The sequence below is a fragment of the Nyctereutes procyonoides genome, unplaced genomic scaffold (assembly GCF_905146905.1).
Source record: "Nyctereutes procyonoides isolate TBG_1078 unplaced genomic scaffold, NYPRO_anot_genome, whole genome shotgun sequence".
Classification (NCBI taxonomy): domain Eukaryota; kingdom Metazoa; phylum Chordata; class Mammalia; order Carnivora; family Canidae; genus Nyctereutes; species Nyctereutes procyonoides.
Window position 1 is genome coordinate 68096007 of NW_026575146.1, and position 19296 is coordinate 68115302.

General features: G+C 40.8%; 1 protein-coding gene across 5 annotated transcripts; it reads right to left on the reverse strand.

The window, feature by feature from the left end:
- Window positions 1–413: 413 nt before the first annotated feature.
- LOC129499664 (zinc finger protein 471-like) lies at window positions 414–15864 on the reverse strand. Of its 5 annotated transcripts, none has more exons than XM_055309473.1 (5): window positions 15805–15864; window positions 12901–12978; window positions 10795–10921; window positions 8881–8976; window positions 414–6361 (listed from the first exon to the last, which is right to left on the reverse strand). In XM_055309473.1, the coding sequence occupies exons 2-5, from the start codon at window positions 12931–12933 to the stop codon at window positions 4347–4349; spliced, it is 2271 nt and encodes a 756-aa protein (XP_055165448.1). In that variant the 5' UTR covers window positions 12934–12978; window positions 15805–15864; the 3' UTR covers window positions 414–4346. The 5 variants fall into 5 exon arrangements, with proteins under 5 accessions (XP_055165448.1, XP_055165450.1, XP_055165451.1 ...); XM_055309475.1 differs by lacking the exon at window positions 15805–15864 and adding an exon at window positions 15561–15771; XM_055309476.1 differs by lacking the exons at window positions 12901–12978; window positions 15805–15864 and adding an exon at window positions 15561–15771.
- Window positions 15865–19296: the final 3432 nt, after the last annotated feature.

Sequence of the window (19296 nt, forward strand, 5' to 3'; positions counted from 1 at the left end):
GGACATAGGTCAGCACTTCACTTGTTATGTCAATGATAGGACTATTATTATCTTTGCTAAATAATAGCTTTTGAATACTGGAAGAATATTTCCTCTACTGTTTGTGCAGTTCACAATGTACAGACATGACACATTTTTAAGTTTAACCTTAATTCCTAACATTTTCTCTGTCAACTTTTAAAGTCGACCAGCCTTGAATTGTAGTGTATGCTGTTAAATACTCCCATCATACTTGAGTTAAAGTTACCAGCATGTTGTCACTGAATGCAGAGTTGGAAAGATGCACAGCAGCAACTATTATGTGATATGTCTCTTCTACAAATTTTAGTCATATAAATAAAATATGGTAAATAAATGCTCAAAACTCAGATTCCAAACTATTGTCTGTTTTTAATATAACTTGCTGGTTATAGTATAAATTTAGACTATAAACATATATATACAATGTTATACATTACCTAGTACAAACACGTATTTACAGGTTTATATGTCTACACACGTATAAACACACATACACGTTCAACTTTTAACAACCAGTTCACAAAAAACTCCTAAAAATATAACAATTAGCTCTTGCGTGCCAGAATGAGCCTGCCCAAGCGTGCCACCAAATCAACTGCTCTGCTTCTGATGAGTTGCTGCTAGGGCTCAGCATTCCCTGGGCTGCTCCACTTGCTAGAGATCAGAAATCCCTTTCTAAAAGCAATCTCCCTTCCCAGCATGCCAGTCATCATAAGGTTGGAGAGTAAAGTACTCTCTAAAGATAGTAATGCTTTCTTTTCTCGTGGCACAGGTTCAAGGAAAGGCATTTTGGCCCTGTCTCAGGGAGCCTAATGACAAGGTAAGAGAAACTCAGGCATGAGAAAACAAGTTCAGCATCCCAAATTTTTCAGTTCCTTCCTGCGTATCAGGCAAGGTCATTTCTGCAATTTAAATCACTTAGTTTCAGTTAGGACTTAAGAGATTTGCATTTAATCTACCCAGAAAACTGAGAAGAGCATAAACTGCATAAATTACCACATCAAATATGTAATACCCTGTGTGTATACCGTAAATTCAGCCCAGTTCAAAATTTTGTTTAATATCTGAGGCCAAGCACCATTAAAACCCATTTTTCCAGCCATTTTCTAGACTTTGATATAAATGTTGATACTTTGGGGAGTCTCTCAACCTTTCCCTAATCTCTTTTATCAACCTCTAGGTCACTTTAGAATCAGATTTTTTTCCCTTTAAATCATGGAGCCACAGTAAGCTAAAAGGGAAATAGGCTAACCTTTAACCTTCATCCACAGCTATCTCAGGCAAAGGATAATTAGTTGGTATGGTTTCTTAAGGTTTCTTATGGTCTTAAGAGTTTTAATCCCCAAATTCTTCCACAAATCATCATTCCAATAACCAGGATACCAACTGTCCCTTGATGTCAAACATTTTACTTATGAAATCTGCCACAATTGTGAATTCACTTCGCATTGTAGCTAATTCTTTGATAGCAATCACAGACAAAGAGCTACAACTAAGAGTCTTTTAACTATGTTACAAAAATGGCTGGTGTCCTAGTCCATGCTTTAAGCAAAGATTTTAAAAAGTCATTATTGCTTTTGCTTTATAATCTCCAATTCCATTATGAACAAGCATCATACAAACCCCCTCAGACGCATTTTTTGTCATTTTAAGTGATCTAAAAATGATCTCAACCATAGCTGATTAACTGTTTTACTGCTGCTATCAAAGCATGCTACTTGCATGGCACAAAATATGAATAGGAGCCTTATAATCCTTTGCTCCATTTCATCCTATAATCAATCTTTAATAATAACGCACATTTTCTCAGGATGTTTTGCCCGAAATCCATTCAAGGATACCAACTTCTGTATTGATTAGGTTTCTTTGGTTGATAGCAAAAGACCTTAATCTAATTTTAAAACGAAAACAACATACTAGTAGGATACAACTTGGAAAGAACATGAAACAGGTCAGCTCTAGGGAGCAGAGCAGCAGGAACATAATATCTTTAAGTTGTGGCCAAAGGATGACTCATTTTCAACTTTCTCCTGTGTCCCAAGGAGTTTCTGATTGGATTAAAATGAACCAGGTGCAACTGGCAACACAAAACCTCACCTAATGACATCAGGGAAAAAATTATGTGTATTTCTGTGTGCATGGGTTTAATTTGTATCATAGACAAAAACAAATATCTGATGTGTATGTATTTTCATAAGTTTAACTTTATAAATATTTGATATAACCATGCAATCATAATTATGAAAATTACACCCTCAATTAGTAAATTATGTCTTTCTGTGAGTAGAAAAATCTACCTCAATCTTTTTAGTGCCTGCGTAATCTACTGAATTTTCTGTAATTTAACTAGTTTACTAGTGCTAGACATTTAAGCTGCTCCAAATTTCTTGCAATTCTATAATAAATGTGCTTATGCATCTATATTTCTGTACTTGTGCTTTGCAAGAAGATAAATTCCTAGATTTAAAATCTCAGCAAAGTGATTAGTTACATTTAAAATGTTGACAGGTAACACATTAGCTTTTAAAATGGCTTTTAACTAATTTATCCTCCCAATGTATAAAAATAGATTTCTCACATCTGCAACAGTACTGGATATTATCCATAAAATTTGTGCTGGGTTATATTGGTGGCAAAGGCTTTTTAAAATTTTAATTTATCTGATCATTATTAAAGTTAGGAACTTCCTCTATTTTATTTGACGATTTCATGTTCTGCAACTGTGAGTTGCTTGTTGGTGTGCTTTGTCAGACTATATCTTATCCTTGCTGTTTTTCAACAGCATTTTTTATAAGGGCTATATCCTTCATAATACATATACAACATTTAAAATATCTCATAGCCTGTCATGTGCCTTTTAACTTTGCATAGCCTTATACCATGGAAAAGATCTAAATCTTTTACATGCCCCTTCCTGTCACTCTCTCTTCATGGCTTCTGGACTCTGTGTCCAGCTTACCAAGTCTTCTTGAACTCAAAGAGAAATATTCTATATCCTCTTCTAAAACTTTGTGTTTCCTATTACATCTTTAATCCATATTCAAGGAACTTCTCTTTAAGGAGTAAAATGTGGCTCTGATTTTACTTCCAGTTGGTTAACTGTTGAACACCATTTAAATAATCCATTTCCCCCACTGATAATGAAAAATACCACTTTTGTGGGGTGCCTAGCTGGCTCAGTCAGAGGAGCATGTGACTCTTGATCTCAGGATTGTAAATTCAAGCCCCATATTGGGTGTAGAGATTACTTAAAACTAAGTAAGTAGAAACTTAAAAAATTACTATTTTTACAATAAATTGAATTCAGGGGTATATGATCTTTTCCAAAAATTTCCTATGATGCTTGCCTATTTACCTCTCTACAGGATCTTCAGAACAAAAATGTCAACATAAAACTATCCTACAGTTATCATGACTGAAACTGAATGAATGTAGACATCTTTATAGCATTGAAACTTCCATCTAGATCTAGAAACAGATATGGATCTCCATTTATTCAGAACTTCTGTTTTCCTTCAGTACAGATTATAATTTCCTTTCTATATAGAACCATAAGTAAATTAATCTATCATTTCATTTAGGGGGGTTGATAACAGAACTGAATTAGCCTCATGAAAAAAATATCCAAATACTTCAAATTATTACATTTTAAGTATTTTTTCTATACTCTACAACACTTTAATTAGTAGTTCCTTGAAAGTTTAGATTAAGTCTGTGAGCCTGGGTGTTTTAAAATAGGGCTAAACTATTCAAGTTCTCTATTGTTTCAGTTTTAAATACTAAGGAATTTTTAGTTTTTTTTGCCTTTATTAACTATAGTCTTATCTTCTTCCCAATAAATTCTAATTCTATTGTTTCAGTGATATCCAGAGCTTTAGATACTTCCTAAAACATATTCTATGTACCAGGTCACACTGAATTTCTGACCAAAAAGGGAACACAGCCTAGGAGTCATGAGAGAGCCACTGTTATTCTAATAGCAAACTTTAAAAATACTACATGTTAATCCTCATTATCCACCTTAAGATGTTTCAGTTACAAAATTATTATAATCTCCCAGTACTGATATACTGCTTTCCAGAATTCACTCTTCAAAAGTAATTTTGAAGCAGGCTCTGAATGATACTGACTTAACATTTACCAAGCACTTAGTCTGGGTCAGGCACCATGCTAAGCACTTCATGCGCATCAGATAGTTTAAATTTTCATAATCAAGGTTTTAAGAGGCAAGTAGTTTGATTACATTTACGTGTTTAAAAAGACCACCATGACAGTAGTGTGAAGAATGAACTTGAAGGGAATGAAACAGGATGTAAGACAAGTTTTTATATTGGAACAGTACAGGTGAAATGACTGTGTTTTGGAGTAGGACAATGAGGATTAAAAGTGGATGAATTCCAAAAATACCTAGCAGATATATTCATGGGCCTTGGTGACATAGGAGGTGAGGAAGAGCTGGATGCCTGAGATGACTCTACAGCATGAACTTTCTGATGATGAGTAAGGTGTACACTTTGTCTAAAGACCTTTCCACATTCCTTACATTCATAAGATCTCTCTCCAGTATGAATTCTTCTATGCAGATTAAGGTGTCCAATTTGACTAAAGGTTTTCCCACATTCATGACATTCATACGGTTTTTCTCCAGAATGAATTCTCTGATGAACAGTAAGGGATTGACGATGGCTAAAGGCTTTACCACATACACTACATTCATAAGGTTTCTCCCCAGTATGACATCTTTGATGACAAATAAGAGATGATTTTGTTCTAAATGCCTTCTCACATTCAATACATTCATAGGGCCTTTGGCCGGTATGGAGTCTCCGATGCTGAGAACGGGATGAGCTATCACTAAAAGCCTTTCCACATTCACTACATTTATAGGGTTTTTCTCCAGTATGAATTCTCTGATGTTGAATAAGGCGGGTAGTCTGGCTGAAGGCTTTACCACATTCATTACACTCATAAGGTTTCTCTCCTGTATGAATTTTATGATGTTGGGCAAGGTGTGCCCTCTGGTTGAAAGCTTTACCACATTCATTACATTCATAAGGTTTCTCTCCAGTATGAATTCTCTGATGAGTAGCCAGCTGTGAACTGATGCTAAAAGCTTTTCCACATTCTTTACATTCATAGGGTTTTTCACCAGTATGAATTCTCAAGTGACTAGCAAGGTGTATACTCTGTCTAAAAGCTTTCCCACATTCCTTGCATTCATAAGGTTTCTCTCCAGAATGCACTCTTTGATGTTGTGTGAGTGATGCATGATGGCTGAAGGCTTTCCCACAGACAACACATTCATATGGTTTCTCTCCGGTGTGAATCCTCTGATGGACAGTAAGGGAGGAGCCATAACTGAAGGTTTTTCCACACACTTGACATTTAAATGGTTTTTCTCCAGTATGAATTCTCCTATGCTGAATAAGGCCTATGTGATCACTGAAAGCTTTCCCACAATCAATGCAATCAAAAGGTTTCTCCCCAGTGTGATAATACCTCCAGTGACGAATAAGGGATGTGTTCTGCCTGAAGGCTTTCTCACATTCAATACATTCATAGGGTCTTTTGCCAGTGTGACATCTCTGATGTCGGGCAAAGGATGAACCATCACTGAAGGCTTTCCCACATTCCTTACATTCATAGGGCTTCTCCCCCGTATGAATTCTCTGGTGCTGAGCAAGATGTGCAGGTTGGCTGAAGGCTTTTCTACATTCCATACATTTATACGGTTTTTCTCCAGTATGAATTCTTTGATGTTGAATAAGGTGTACATTTTGGCTGAAGGCTTTCTTACATTCTTTACATTCAAAGAGTTTTTCTCCAGTATGTATCCTGTGATGTTGCACAAGGTGTTGACTCTGGTTAAAGGCTTTCCCACATTCTTTACATTCATATGGTTTTTCACCAGTATGAATTCTCTGATGAACAGTAAGGGAGGAGCTGTGGGTAAAAGTTTTCTCACATTCATTACATTTAAAAAGTTTCTTTCCTGCATAGACTTTCTTGTGTTTTACTACCACAGAATTTTGGGAAAAGCTTTTTTTATCTAACTTGTGATTATAAACATTTTCTTCTACATTGTCTAGATAGACAAATTTCCCAGATTTGTTGTATTTGTGATCTATTTCCTTAGTAAGGGTCTTGTTATGAGTGATTACTTCTTGCCTGATAAACGTCTCTTGACTTACCAACTGCCTCTCAAAAATATCTTCACATTTCCAATTTTTTCTGAAAGTAGAACACTCAAGTCCATAGCGTGTAATTCTCTCCATTAACACATCATCATACATAAAGTGCTTCAGAGGTAATTCTTGTGTCTCATATGTAGATCCCGAATCTGAAAAATATCAAAAAAGCAAATGCCTCCTTTATCATGGGATATAACAAAAGAAATATTTAATGTGGAAAAAAATAGTGAATCCCACAAAATCTATTATGTAACGGCACATCAACTGAAAACTATGCAAGTGGATTTCAGAGCTCAGGGAAACATGGAAAAACTGATTAAGAGAATTAAATGTAGGATAATGAGGTCTCAGAAAAGTAGGCTACAATAATAATATTTTATTTTATCCTGTATTAACATAGAAGACTATAAATTAAACACCATTCCTCTGTTCTTTTTTTCCTAAGAGTTTATTTATTTGACAGCACGAGCAGGGGGAGTGGCAGAGGGAGAGGAATAAGCAGGCTCCCCACTGAACAGGGAGCCCAATACATGACCTGAGCTGAAGGCAGACCCTTAACTGAAGCAGACGAGCCATTCAGGTGCCCCCATTCTTCTATCCTTTCTCATTTCTAGTCGACTTACACATATAGGTAGGTTAATGTTGCTCAAATATCAGTATCATCACATAATTTCTGCTGATCAAAAATCTCCACAGATTCCCAGCAACCATAAACACCTTAAGCTTCATGACTTCCCTTGGGGTTTAGGTAAATTCCTAGACTAATCTTTTCATAACTAGAAAATAGTGTTTGTATGTATCATTGCTATATGTTTCAACACAGTGAACTCTTCATTTCTCAGAGATCCTTGAACTTCAGGCTGCATGGTAAGGCATTTTTCCATTCACCTTCTCACTTTCACCAGCTTACTAAGAGCGTCACTTCCCAGGCCACATCTTTTTTTTAAAGATTCATTCATTCATTCATTCATTCATTCATTCATGAGAGACAGAGAGAGAGAGAGGCAAGACACAGGCAAAGGGAGAAGCATGCTCCCTGCAGGGAGCCTGATGCAGGACTCAATCCCAGGACCCCGGGATCAGGACCCGAGCCACCCAGGCACCCTTCCCAGGCCACATCTTTATTTTTTAAAAAGATTTATTTATTCATGAGAGACACGCACAGAGAGAGAGGCACAGACACAGGCAGAGGGAGAAAAGCAGGCTCCACACAGGGAGCCCGACATGGGACTCAATCCCGGGACTCCAGGATCACACCCTAGGCCAAAGGTGGTGCCAAACTGCTGAGCCACCCAGGCTGCCCCCCCCCCCCCAGGCCACATCTTAATGGGGTTTTGCCATAAGTCTTTTTGAATAAACTACTTTCATAATGGTATGTAGGTGGGTATTACTATTATTAAGTTCTTTTTATGGCCACTTAAAATACCTTTCTTGCCTTGTGAGCTAGAATATAAGCTTCAGGGAAGAAATAAAAAAATGCTTTAAACACTGCTACTAAGTCACTTAATGTATATCACAGAAACTCAGGCATATATAAGTTCTCTTATTTTTTTTAAGATTTTATTTATTCATAGAGACACACACAGAGAGAGAGGCAGAGACGCAGGCAGAGAGATAGAGGCAGAGACACAGGCAGAGGGAGAAGCAGGCCCCATGCAGAGAGCCTGATGTGGGACTCGATCCAGGGTCTCCAGGATCACGCCCTGGGCTGCAGGCGGCGCTAAACCGCTGCGCCACCGGGGCTGCCCATAATGAAGAAATTTGTATTGAAGACATGATACTAAGAGAAAACTTCAGGGAAAAAGTTGCTATCGAGAAACGCAAAAGAGAAAGTGCTTTCTTTTCCTATCTTATCCATAACAAATTACTGACTAATCCAATGCTCCCTAAAGCAGCTTTCTACTATGTGTCAAGCATTATGGACATTAACATAATAAAAGGCCAACTGTTCTTGAGGAACATAGAAATGAAAATATGAAATATCAAGTGTAAGCCCATGTGGTAAAAAGTAAAGCTCGTATAAAAGTTCAGAGATAGAAGAGATCAAATCTACTAAAGCAGTTAAGAAGGACTTTGAGATGTTAACAAGCTTCCTACCCCTTCCTACTTGTTTCTTTCCTTCCTAACACTCAGCCTTCAGTAATTCTTGAATTGAGGACACAAAAGTTCAATGAATCAATCACCTATGGTTTATATTAAATAGACAACTGAGAGCAGAAATACTGGACAGAAAAACATAAAGCTGGATACATCATGGATTCCTCCCACGAAGGTAGTCTTCAATACCACAACCTCCCAGAAAGGCTCAACCACTGAGCCACCGAGGTGCCTCACAAAGAAAGATTTAAAGCAGTAGGACAGGTTATGATTTTCAAGCACCTATTTTAGGAGTTAAGATTTAAGAAACAGAGAAGCTTATCTAAGTCTATATGGCAAAAGGAAGGAAAAGATGGGAGAGACCAGATAAAGATTTTTACAAATTCAGTTAGCTATTAGAGAGAAGACATTTGGGGAGCCATGGTACATAGTAAAGTTTCAGTTTTCTCCTCAGGATTCGAAGGCATGAGAAGAGTTTCCAAATACGGTAAGAAGGGAGAATGTATCATCTTTGAAAATAGTTGAGCCATTATCTAGAAAGGATTCCCCTATCTGGTTCTCCCATACTCACCTGGGAATGGGCTTCTTGTCATATCAGTCTTCATCTCCCAAGGTTCTTTCCCTTGCTCCAATAAAGAGATCACATATGGCTTGGAGATGCAAAGACCTGCATAAAGAAAAAAAAAAAAAAAGACACGAAAATTGGTCATGTTTTGGGTATTTCAGAACTATAAGCCAGTTCCTTAATACCAATGGAATGACATAACATGAATGATTAGATCAAGCGGTAAAATACATTCTATTTTTTTAAAGATTGTATTTATTTATTCATGAGAGACACACAAAGAGACACACAGGATCATGCCCTGAGCTGAAGGCAGAGATGCTCAACCGCTGAGGCACTCAGGCATTTACCAAGGGGTAAAATACATTTTAGATACAGATTACATAAAGCTTTTGGCATAGTCTAGTGGGACTAGTCAACTCTATAAGTTAAATGATTTTCTAAGAGGCTAGAGGCAGAAATTCTGCCCAGTATTTTCACAGGATCATTAGACAGCCAGTAAGTGATGTATTGTAAAGAACCCCTAGAGACAGAGTTTGGAGTTTGAGTCAAGTTAACTGCCTGCTTTTAAAAACAAAACAAAACTCTTCAGGGACATATAATAGAATCTACAGACTCTATAATGTATTATTTACAATGTCTGAGATAAAATCCAAAATTATTACAACTAAGTAGAAAGAGGAAAAAGTGAATCACACTTAGGAAAATAAGCAATTAATGAAGAGTTAATCAGTGATAACACAGATGTTGGAATTAGTAGACCAGGATTTAATAATCACTATTATATCTATATCTATACCCAAAAAAGTAAAGGAAAATATGCTTAGAATTTCTCAGCAGAAAAATAGAAATTATAAAAGAGAACCAAGTGGAAAGTTTAGAATTGAAAAATCTAGTATCTGAAATTTAAAAATTCACTACTTTGGGGTCACCTCCTTGGTGCAGTCAGTTAACCATCTAACTCTTGGTTTCAGCTCAGGTCCTGACCTCAGTGTTGTGTATCAAGCCCTGTTTTGGGCTCTGTGCTCAGTGCAGTCTGCTTGACATTCTCTCTGCCTCTCCCCTACCATTTGTGTTCGCACTCTCTCTCTTTCAAATAAATAAATCTTTTAAAAAATTTACATTGGCTTAACAAGACATTGAAGACACAAAAAGAGTAAGTAAGGGACACCTGGGTGGCTCAGCAGTTGAGCGTCTGCCTTTGGCTTAGGGTGTGATCCCAGGGCACGGGGTCCAGTCCCTCACTGGGCTTCCTGCATGGAGCCTGCTTCTCCCACTGCCTGTGTCTCTGCCATTCTCTCTGTCTCACATGAATAAATAAAATCTTTTTTTTAAAAAAAAAAGTAAATTTGAAGTTAAGTCAATAGAAACTATCTAATCTGACATTCAAAGAAAAAAGATTTTAAATAATGAACAGATCCTCAGTTACCTAGGGCATAATATCAAAGGTTCTAACATACTTGTAATTGAAATAGTAGGAGGGACAACAGAAAAATTTACTTGAAAAAATAAAAGTAAAAATTACTCAAATTTGATGAAAGGCATACATTTAGTTTCAAGATCAGTGAACCACAAGCAGAATAAAAGGGTTCTCTTAATAGCCAGTGAGGTGGCCCAGTGCCGAGAAGGGTCCAAGTAAGTTTCCTAAGAATATCTGAAGCCATTTTTATAGTTTGTGTCTCACCAGTTCAAGGACCTGAGCTGAAGACAGACGCCCATGATCTCTGGTCCTGGGATCAAGCCCTGTGTCAGGCACCCAGCTCAGCAGGGAGTCTGCTTCTCCCTCTCTCTCTGCCCCTCCACCTCACTCGTGCTCTGTCACTCTCACTCAAATAAATAAATCTTTTTTAAAAATGTTTTAATAATAAATAAGAGTCCCTAATATAATTCTAAATTATGCAGAGAGGAAAATATTCTTACCCAGTGATACCAGGTTCTGATAGTTCTCCAACATCATATTCTTGTACAAATTCCTCTGAACAGGGTTCAACCATTCCCATTCATCCTGGGAAAAGTCTATTGCCACATCTTTGAATGTCACCAAGTCCTAAAATAACATAAATACACTTTTGATCAACCAATGCCCATTTTCATGCATAACTCCAAGTTGAACCTTTAAATTGTTTCTACTTTATGTAAGAAATAGCCCTTGGAAGAGAAAAAAATTAAACCATTATAATATGAAGTTCCAACCTAAAATAATGGTTCTTGAAGTGTTAAACTGCACTGTATGCAAGGCTGCTAACCCATTTCTCAGCATGTGGAAATATGATGGACAGGTGGCCACAGGGCAGTAAATACGAGCCTCAAGGAATAACTTATACCTGTGGTTGAACCTTTAAAAACAAAAAAGATGGGACATCTGGGTGGCTCAATGGTTGAGCGTCTGCCTTTGGCTCAGGGTATGATCCCAGGGTCCTGGGATTGAGTCCCACATTGGGCTCCCTGCAGGGAGCTTGCTTCTCCCTCTGCCTATGTCTCTGCATCTCTCTGTGTCATTCATGAATAAATTTTTAAAAAAACTTTTACAAAAACAAAAAAGATGATCTAAGTTGATATTTTGCAAATGGTCCTCTATGAGATCCCAGTGTTTCAGAAGGGAAGGGGCACTGAACTAATAGGGCCGATTTTATTTTTTCTTACACAATAAGAATAATGAGTATAATTAGAATGCAATTTTCTGATGCTATGCCATTAAGAACTAGCATGACATGGGGCACCTGGGTGGCTCAATGGTTGAGCATCTTAAAAAAAAAAAAAACACAACAAACTGAATGTTGTCCAGCAACAGAATCAAGTTAAGAAATCAGTTAAGAAAGAGATGCAGAAAGAAAAGAAAAGAAAAGAAAAGAAAAGAAAAGAAAAGAAAAGAAAAGAAAGAGATGAATTAGGGATGCCTGGGTGGCTCAGTGGTTAAGAGTTTGCCTTTGGCTCAGGGTGTGATCCTGGAGTTTTGGGATTGAGTCCCACATCGGGCTCCCTGCATGGAGCCTGCTTCTCCCTCTGCCTGTGTCTCTGCCTCTCTCTCTCTCTCTCTCTCTCTCTCTCTCTCTGTGTGTGTGTGTCTCTCATGAATAAATAAATAAAATCTTAAAAAAAAAGAGAGAGAGAGAGAGATGAATTATTCAATAAATGCCACTGGGTCAAATGAAGAGACAAGTGGGTGAAAAAAATGAACCCTTGCCTCACTTATCACAGGTTAAACATTTAATGTAACAATTTAAATTTAATGTAATTTTGAACCTTACTTTCACAGGAAAAAAAATCACAAAAATCAAATCTAAACTTAATCTACATACTTGGGATGGACAAGGGTTTTTTAAACAGAACCCCAAAACACAGAAGCTGTGAAGGGAAAAAACTAACTATATATGAACAGAATAACCCTGAAAGATGTATCTGTCTCCTAAGAACTGAAAAGCAAAGGGCGGTTTTAGGTCTTAAATTTCATTCTATCTATCTATCTCACCTATTTAAATTTTTTTAATTTGTAAAAGTTGGGATGGCTGGGTGGCTCAGTGGTTGAGGTTTGCCTGTGGCTCAGGTTGTGATCCCAGGGTCCTGGGATCAAGTTCCACATCAGGCTGCTGGCGGGGAGCCTGCTTCTCTCTCTGCCTATGTTTCTGCCTTTCTCTCTGTGCCTCTCATGAATAAATAAGTAAAATCTTAAAAAAAAAAAAAAAAAAAGAAGAAGAAGTGGGAGGAGGAGGCTCAGAGGAGGCTCTATGACTCATCATTTTTTTTTTTAAGATTTGATTTATTCATTCATGAGAGACACAGAGAGAAGGAGAGGCAGAGACACAGGCAGAGGGAGAAGCAGGCTCCAGGCAGGGAGCCCGATATCTATGCCTCATCATACTCAGTTTTACTTACCCATTAGGCAGTTTGAGTTAGATAGTGTGTTCTGGGAAAAGTGGGAACCAGGCCTGTCAAGACGACTGTTACTTGAGGAATTTTCAAAAAAGAGGCTTTACTAAGTCCTAAAGACTAAAACTACCTTTCATGGATGAGAATGGAATAACTGACCTGGGATATGGCTTTTACTAGTTCAACAGTCATTTCCACCTTCCCTTCCTGGCTTCTGTCTTGGAGAACAGCAGTGTCCTACAGGACAGGGTGGAGGGAGAGAAAGGGGTGTAAGAAGATGATGCCTGCTCTCTACTCCCAGAATCATCAGCCTAAAAATTCTGTCTTCCCCTTCTTCCTCCCAGTTTTCCTTGATGCCACTGCCCAAATAACTGGAAGATTCTAGGTCACCGATGGCTGCTGAGGACTGTAACTTAGAATTCTATTTCTCTTACGCTTGAGTTCCTAAATCTTTCTCCTAAAAGTTGCCTCCCCCTTCTTTGGTCTTATTTGTACAAGCAAAGGTGGGTCTTTCCCTTCCTGCATCTCTGCTTCATGCTTTGACACAGTCTACAATTTGGAAATCTGACTCTTCAGCACATCAGAGGCCAGGGTTATCACTCCACCCAAATATCCACAGGCCTCGCCTGCCTCTCACGCTGGAACAACAGACAACAGGACAATCTAGCATCCGATTCTGCCACCTTCACGCTCACCTTTGTCTTCAAGTCCCTTGGTTTCCCCTCCTTTTGTTACCTAGAACTGAAGGTGTCTCGTGTTCTAGTCATGGGCTCCAGTCAGGCACCTCACCTACTGCTTTTTACTGGAATTCTTGAACTGGGAGCAGGGAACTCTACTCTTGGATTCTTAGTTCATTGACACAGTACCAAAACCCAACACACATCAAGAAGCTAGTACTATCAATCTTCCAAGTAGTCTCCCCACACACATCAGCCACTCTGGGCCAGCTACAAGCATACAGCATGACACACAAACCCTGACACAAGATCTCACCTACTTCCTGACCACAGAGGACAGAATGCCAAGCACCCAACGGCAGGCACATCCTAGGCAGTCACATACATCATGGTCTCAGAGCCCTGGATACAAACATACATGGTGAAATACAAGCATCACATATACACCCCACAATCTTATTCTCTCACACATAACACGGCTTACTGCCCTCCCATTTCTGTTTTGCTCACTCAAACACACTTCACAACCTAACAGAGGCTATATCTGCAAGCCTTCAGGGGACAATGGGCAGTTCAGTTCACCTGGTCTCTCTCCTGCTCACTCTGGTCTCACACACAACCATGTCACTAGCTTTCCTCTCTCTCACACACCAACATGATGGTCCCTCACACTCCACACTCACACACACAAACACATATGTTCTCAATGGACCCTTTCAAAGACACCTGGGTTTGTCACTCACACAGAAATACTGTTCAAGAACAAAATTCAACTGAGGAAAATTTAAATATCCAATTGGCTCTGGGTGTTACACTATATGTTGGCAAACTGAATTTAAATAAAACATTTTTTAAAATAAATAAATCCCAAATTAAAAATATATCTAATTGGTTCTATTCATCAATTCAAGAACAGGGCTACCTCCCATCCTGCAAGTAGAGGGGAGCACCATGGAGTCGTACAAAACAGACATTTTTACAGGAAGGAGGGTGGCGCAAGAAGTTATGAGCAAAAGAAAGGAAAGGATTGTTTCAGGCAAGATGATAACTTTCTCTTAAGTAGATTACCTCATCTTCCTTTGGGGGTTAGGAGAGGGCCCCTGTGACATGTTACCTCATGGTGCCACCCAGAAAATTCTTGGCTGGTCAGTTAAAACTCCATTTCTGGGGTAGGGTGAAACTGCAGTTAGGATGAGTAAAAACTGCCCATCTGAGGACTAAAAAGTGGGCCTAAAAAGTGCCAAACTGGACCTGTAGTTTTCTTTTTACCACTACAGAAACACATTGTGTAGCTGCTCCCTCTTCACACACACCAAATATAGTGCCCTCTCTCACACTCAGGCACCTCATAGAACAGACACACATACTGCAGTCTCACACACACCAACATGCTGGCAGCTCACACTTTCTCACATACACACTTCCCACATCTCTGGCATCTCACATTTTCTCACACCTTCTCACATGTCCCACCTCTCTGGCATCTCACACTTTCTCTCACACACGTACCTCCCACATCTCTGGCATCTTGCACTCACACACAAGACACACCCCACGTCTATGGCAGCTCACACTCTCTCACACACACGTCCCACATCTCTGGCAGCTCACACTCTATGTCCCACATCTCTGGCAGCTCAGACTCTCTCTCTCTCTCTCTCACACACACACACACACACACACACACACGTCCCACATCTCTGGCAGCTCACACTCTATGTCCCACATCTCTGGCAGCTCAGACTCTCTCTCTCTCTCTCACACACACACACACACACACACGTCCCACATCTCTGGCAGCTCACACTTTCTCACACGTCCTACATCTCTGGCAGCTCAGACTGTCTCTCTCTCACACACACACGCCCCTCATCTTTAGCAGCTCACACTCTCTCTCACACACGTCCCACATCTCTAGCACTCACACACTCTCTCACACACATATCCCACATCTCTGGCAGCTCACACACACACCTTCCACTTCGTCTCTCCTGGAGCCTCGCACTCGAACTCACCTTCCACACACATGCACACCACTTCTCTCATTCTCGCTCTCACACTTCCCAGCATAACCTGGTCGCTCGCAGGCCTCTCAGGTCCAGCCTGCCTCACACGCTTACTCCGCGAGCTCGCCCCACCCACCTGTCCCCAGCCGGGCAGCAGCTGCGGCCTCCGCGCACCCGCCCCCCGCGGGCCGCAGAACCGCGCCGCGCGGGCCTCTGGGAAATGTAGTCCGCGCAGGAAGGCTCCGCAGCGGCGTCCCCGTTGGGGCTGCACCGCTGGGATCAGGGCGGCCCGCCTCGGCTGTCCGGCCCGGCCTCCGGGCTCCGACTTGCGACCCGCGGTAACAGCCCAGCGGCCTCCGCCCGGAAACCACTACTCTCACCCGAAGGGCCGTAGGGGCCAACGCCCAGGCTCCGAGCGCGCAGGCGGTGAACCTCCCGAGGCGGGCGGAGTAAAGGGGGAGGAGCCCGAGGAGCTAGGGGCGGGGCCTAGCGGCAGGGGCGTGTCCTTGAGTTGTGGAGAACGGGAGGAGGAACCCGACCGCCGGAGCTTGCGTGCCTGCGATTGAAAGCCGCGGGACTCGGAGGCGTGGCCCAGGAGGTGGGGGCATTGGGGAGCCGGCGGGAGTGTGCGCAGGCGCGCAGAGAGCCCACTCCACCTCCGCTCTCCTAGAGGCCGGTAGCGTCCCTGGTTACCCAGTGGCGGATTCTGCGAAGAGGCCCGCGCTGTCGCGGGCTCCCTGAGCGCGCTCAGGTGCGGTTTCTCCAGGCCACGCTGTGTCTGCGGACCGTGGCGTGGCTCCGAGGGCGGTCCTCGTGCCTCCGTGGGAGCCTGGTTTTCTTCAGGAAAGAATAGGAAAAACAGCGGTCGGGAACCCCGAAGATGTCCTAGCCCCAAAGTGACGGCAGCAAATTAGGAAATGTCTCTCCTGCCAAATGGGAGCGTCATCATTATCCTTACTGCTGAGAGGCAGTGAATGAGACGACGGCTCTGCAGCCAGCCTGCTGGGCTTGATTGAACTCTGTCCTGCCCCCTGCTATGGGGGACTAAGAAAACTAGAATAAGGAAAACTCATGCAGAGAAAAAAAAAAAAGACAAAATTCCCTAGCCTCTTGAGTTCTGATATTAAGTGGATGGACAACACAATGGAATGAGTAAAATAAAATAGTTTCCCAAATGATGGGAAAGGCTATGGAGAAACAGAAAGCAGGGTGGAGAAATAGAGAGTAGAGGAAATTAGAAGGTTTGCTTTGGAGAAATGAATAAAAGAGTAAAAATGGAGAGAAGATACCATCCACAATCCCACAATTCAGAACTGCTGCTAACACTATTAACATTTGTAGCATGTTGCATAAAACATATTTTCCTTTCACACCCTGGTTGCGATTTCCATACCTAAATAAACAGATAAGAAAAATGGGAGTATGTTGTACATAAACTCCATAACATTTTTCTACATCGTATGGTGAACATTGTTCCATACCAAAAGCATTCTTTAGTCCACTTTTAAATACTTGTCAAAATTATTGATTACCACAGGTAATTTGAACAAACCGCTGTTGTTGGGCTCAAAGTCCTGAATATTGAGCAAATTCTTTGTATACTTTCATCTCAAGTCTTGACCGACTGACCCTCCTGTTGGTGTAGTGTGGATGCCTGGTAACTAAGTGTCATTCATTTCTGGGGTCAGAGATGCTCAGATTTGTGAGAATATACGAACCACGGAGGATTGTATACCGTATTTGTTATTGGAGAACTACCGAAATCATTTGGGTTGGAATACATTAGATTCTCCTACCCCGACATCTTGGTCTACCCTCCAGAGCTTCTGGCATCTTTCACTAGATCTAGGCCAATTCTACAGATAAAAATATAAACTCTGCACAAAATATGAAAAACAGTTATCTGAAAGCATCAGAGAGAGAGAGCAAAGGAGAAAAAAATGAAGAATAATGACTAAAATTTTCTCAATTTGATGAAAGCATAAAATTACAGATTCAAAAAGCTGAGCCTGCTGAGGAATTTTAGGCAGAGAAGGGACCTAACCTTTTACAGTTGGGTTGGATTCAGAAGCCCTCGTCCATGGCCCTCTGGCAGGAGACACTGCTGGGTGCTGAAAATGGAGGGGGGAAAAAAAGCCTCCTCATTGCTTCCACCATCCAGACTACCCTCTCTTACTCTTACTCCTTGCCCTTTTCAAGCTCCCATCAAAGAACAGTTAATTTCCTGGTAGCTGCTGCACCCCCGAGCATGTGTTAAACTCCTTGGGTCTACATTCTGTAGGAGAAATAAAATGCCCAAATTCAACTGATGGGTTGTAAGCAATGTTTGCACTGGGGATTGAAAACAATAGTGAGGGCAGCCTGGGTGGCTCTGCGGTTTAGCGCCGCCTTCAGCCCAGGGCCTGATCCTGAAGACCAGGGATCGAGTCTCACATCAGGCTTCCTGCATGGAGCCTGCTTCTCCTTTTGCCTGTGTCTCTGCCTCTCTCTCTCTCATGAATAAATAAAATATTTTTTAAAAAAAGAAAACAAAAGTAATCTTGATTTAGTGTATAGTGAGAAAATGGCACTATCTAGCATAATGTCCTATCATCATGAGTTATGATTGCTATTATACTTGTTAGGTTATGTATTTACTCGTTTATCTGTTTATTGTCTAACTCTCTAGCTAAAGCATGTGCTCTACAAAGATAGTTCTGTTTATTTTACTTCTGTTTAGAACACTTCCTGGGACAAAGTGGGTACTCAATAAATAGATGCTGAATGGGTCCATTTTAAAAATTGATGTGTTCTGGGCAGCCCTAGTGGCTCAGTGGTTTAGCGCCGCCTTCAGCCCAGGGCAGGATCCTGGAGATCCAGGATCGAGTCCCACGTCGGGTTCCCTGCATGGAGCCTGTATGGAGCCTGCTTCTCCCTCTGCCTGTGTCTCTGCCTCTCTCTGTGTGTCTCATGAATAAATAAATAAAAATATTAAAAAAAAATAAAAATTGATGTGTTCTAACACAGGAAACAACAGATGTTGGCAAAGATGCAAAGAAAGGGGAAGCTCTTACAGTATTGGTGGGAATGCAAACTGGTGCAGCCACTCTGGAAAACAGTATGTAGGTTCCTCAAAAAGCTAAAACTAGAACTACCCTACAACCCAGCAATCCCACTACTAGGTATTTATCCAAAGGACACACACACACACACACACACACACACACAAAAACCGATTCGAAGGGGCACATGCACCCTGATGTTTATAGCAGCATTATCAACAATAGCCAGATTATGGAAAGATCCCAAATGTTCATCAACTGAAGACTGGATAAAGAAGATGTGGTGTAGGGGATCCCTGGGTGGCTCAGCGGTTTAGCGCCTGCCTTTGGCCCAGGGCGTGATCCTGGAGCGAGCCCCGGGATTGAGTCCTGGGTTGGGCTCCCGGCATGGAGCCTCCTTCTCCCTCCTCCTGTGTCTAAAAGAAGATGTGGTGTATACATATATAGAATGGAATATTAACTCAGCCATCAAGAAGAATGAAATCTTGCCATTTGCAATGCCGTAGATGGAGCTAGAGTGTATTATGCTAAGTGAAACAAGTCAATCAGAGAAAGATAAATACCACGTGATTTCACTCATATGTGGAATTTAAGAAACAAAACAGATGAACATTGGGGAAAACAAATAGTGGGAGGGAGGGACTGTAAAACAAACTCTTTAACTATGGAGAACAGGGTTGTTGGCAGGGAGGTGGGCGGGGGATGGGCTAAATGGGTGATAGCTATTAGGATGAGCACTGGGTAATATTGGTTTCAGGAGTAGAAGAATCACTAACTTCTACTCCTGAAACCAATATTACACTTATGTTAACTAACTAAAATTTAAATAAA

Bases quoted from the DNA above. Each gene is read 5' to 3' on its own strand.
- LOC129499664 (XM_055309473.1), bottom strand. From the start codon at position 12,933: ATGACTGTTGAACTAGTAAAAGCCATATCCCAG. The intron at 10,922-12,900 runs GTCAGTTATTCC...ATGTTATTTTAG, and splicing joins TAGTAAAAGCCATATCCCAG to GACTTGGTGACATTCAAAGA. The intron at 6,362-8,880 runs GTGAGTATGGGA...GATATTTTTCAG, and splicing joins GACAAGAAGCCCATTCCCAG to ATTCGGGATCTACATATGAG.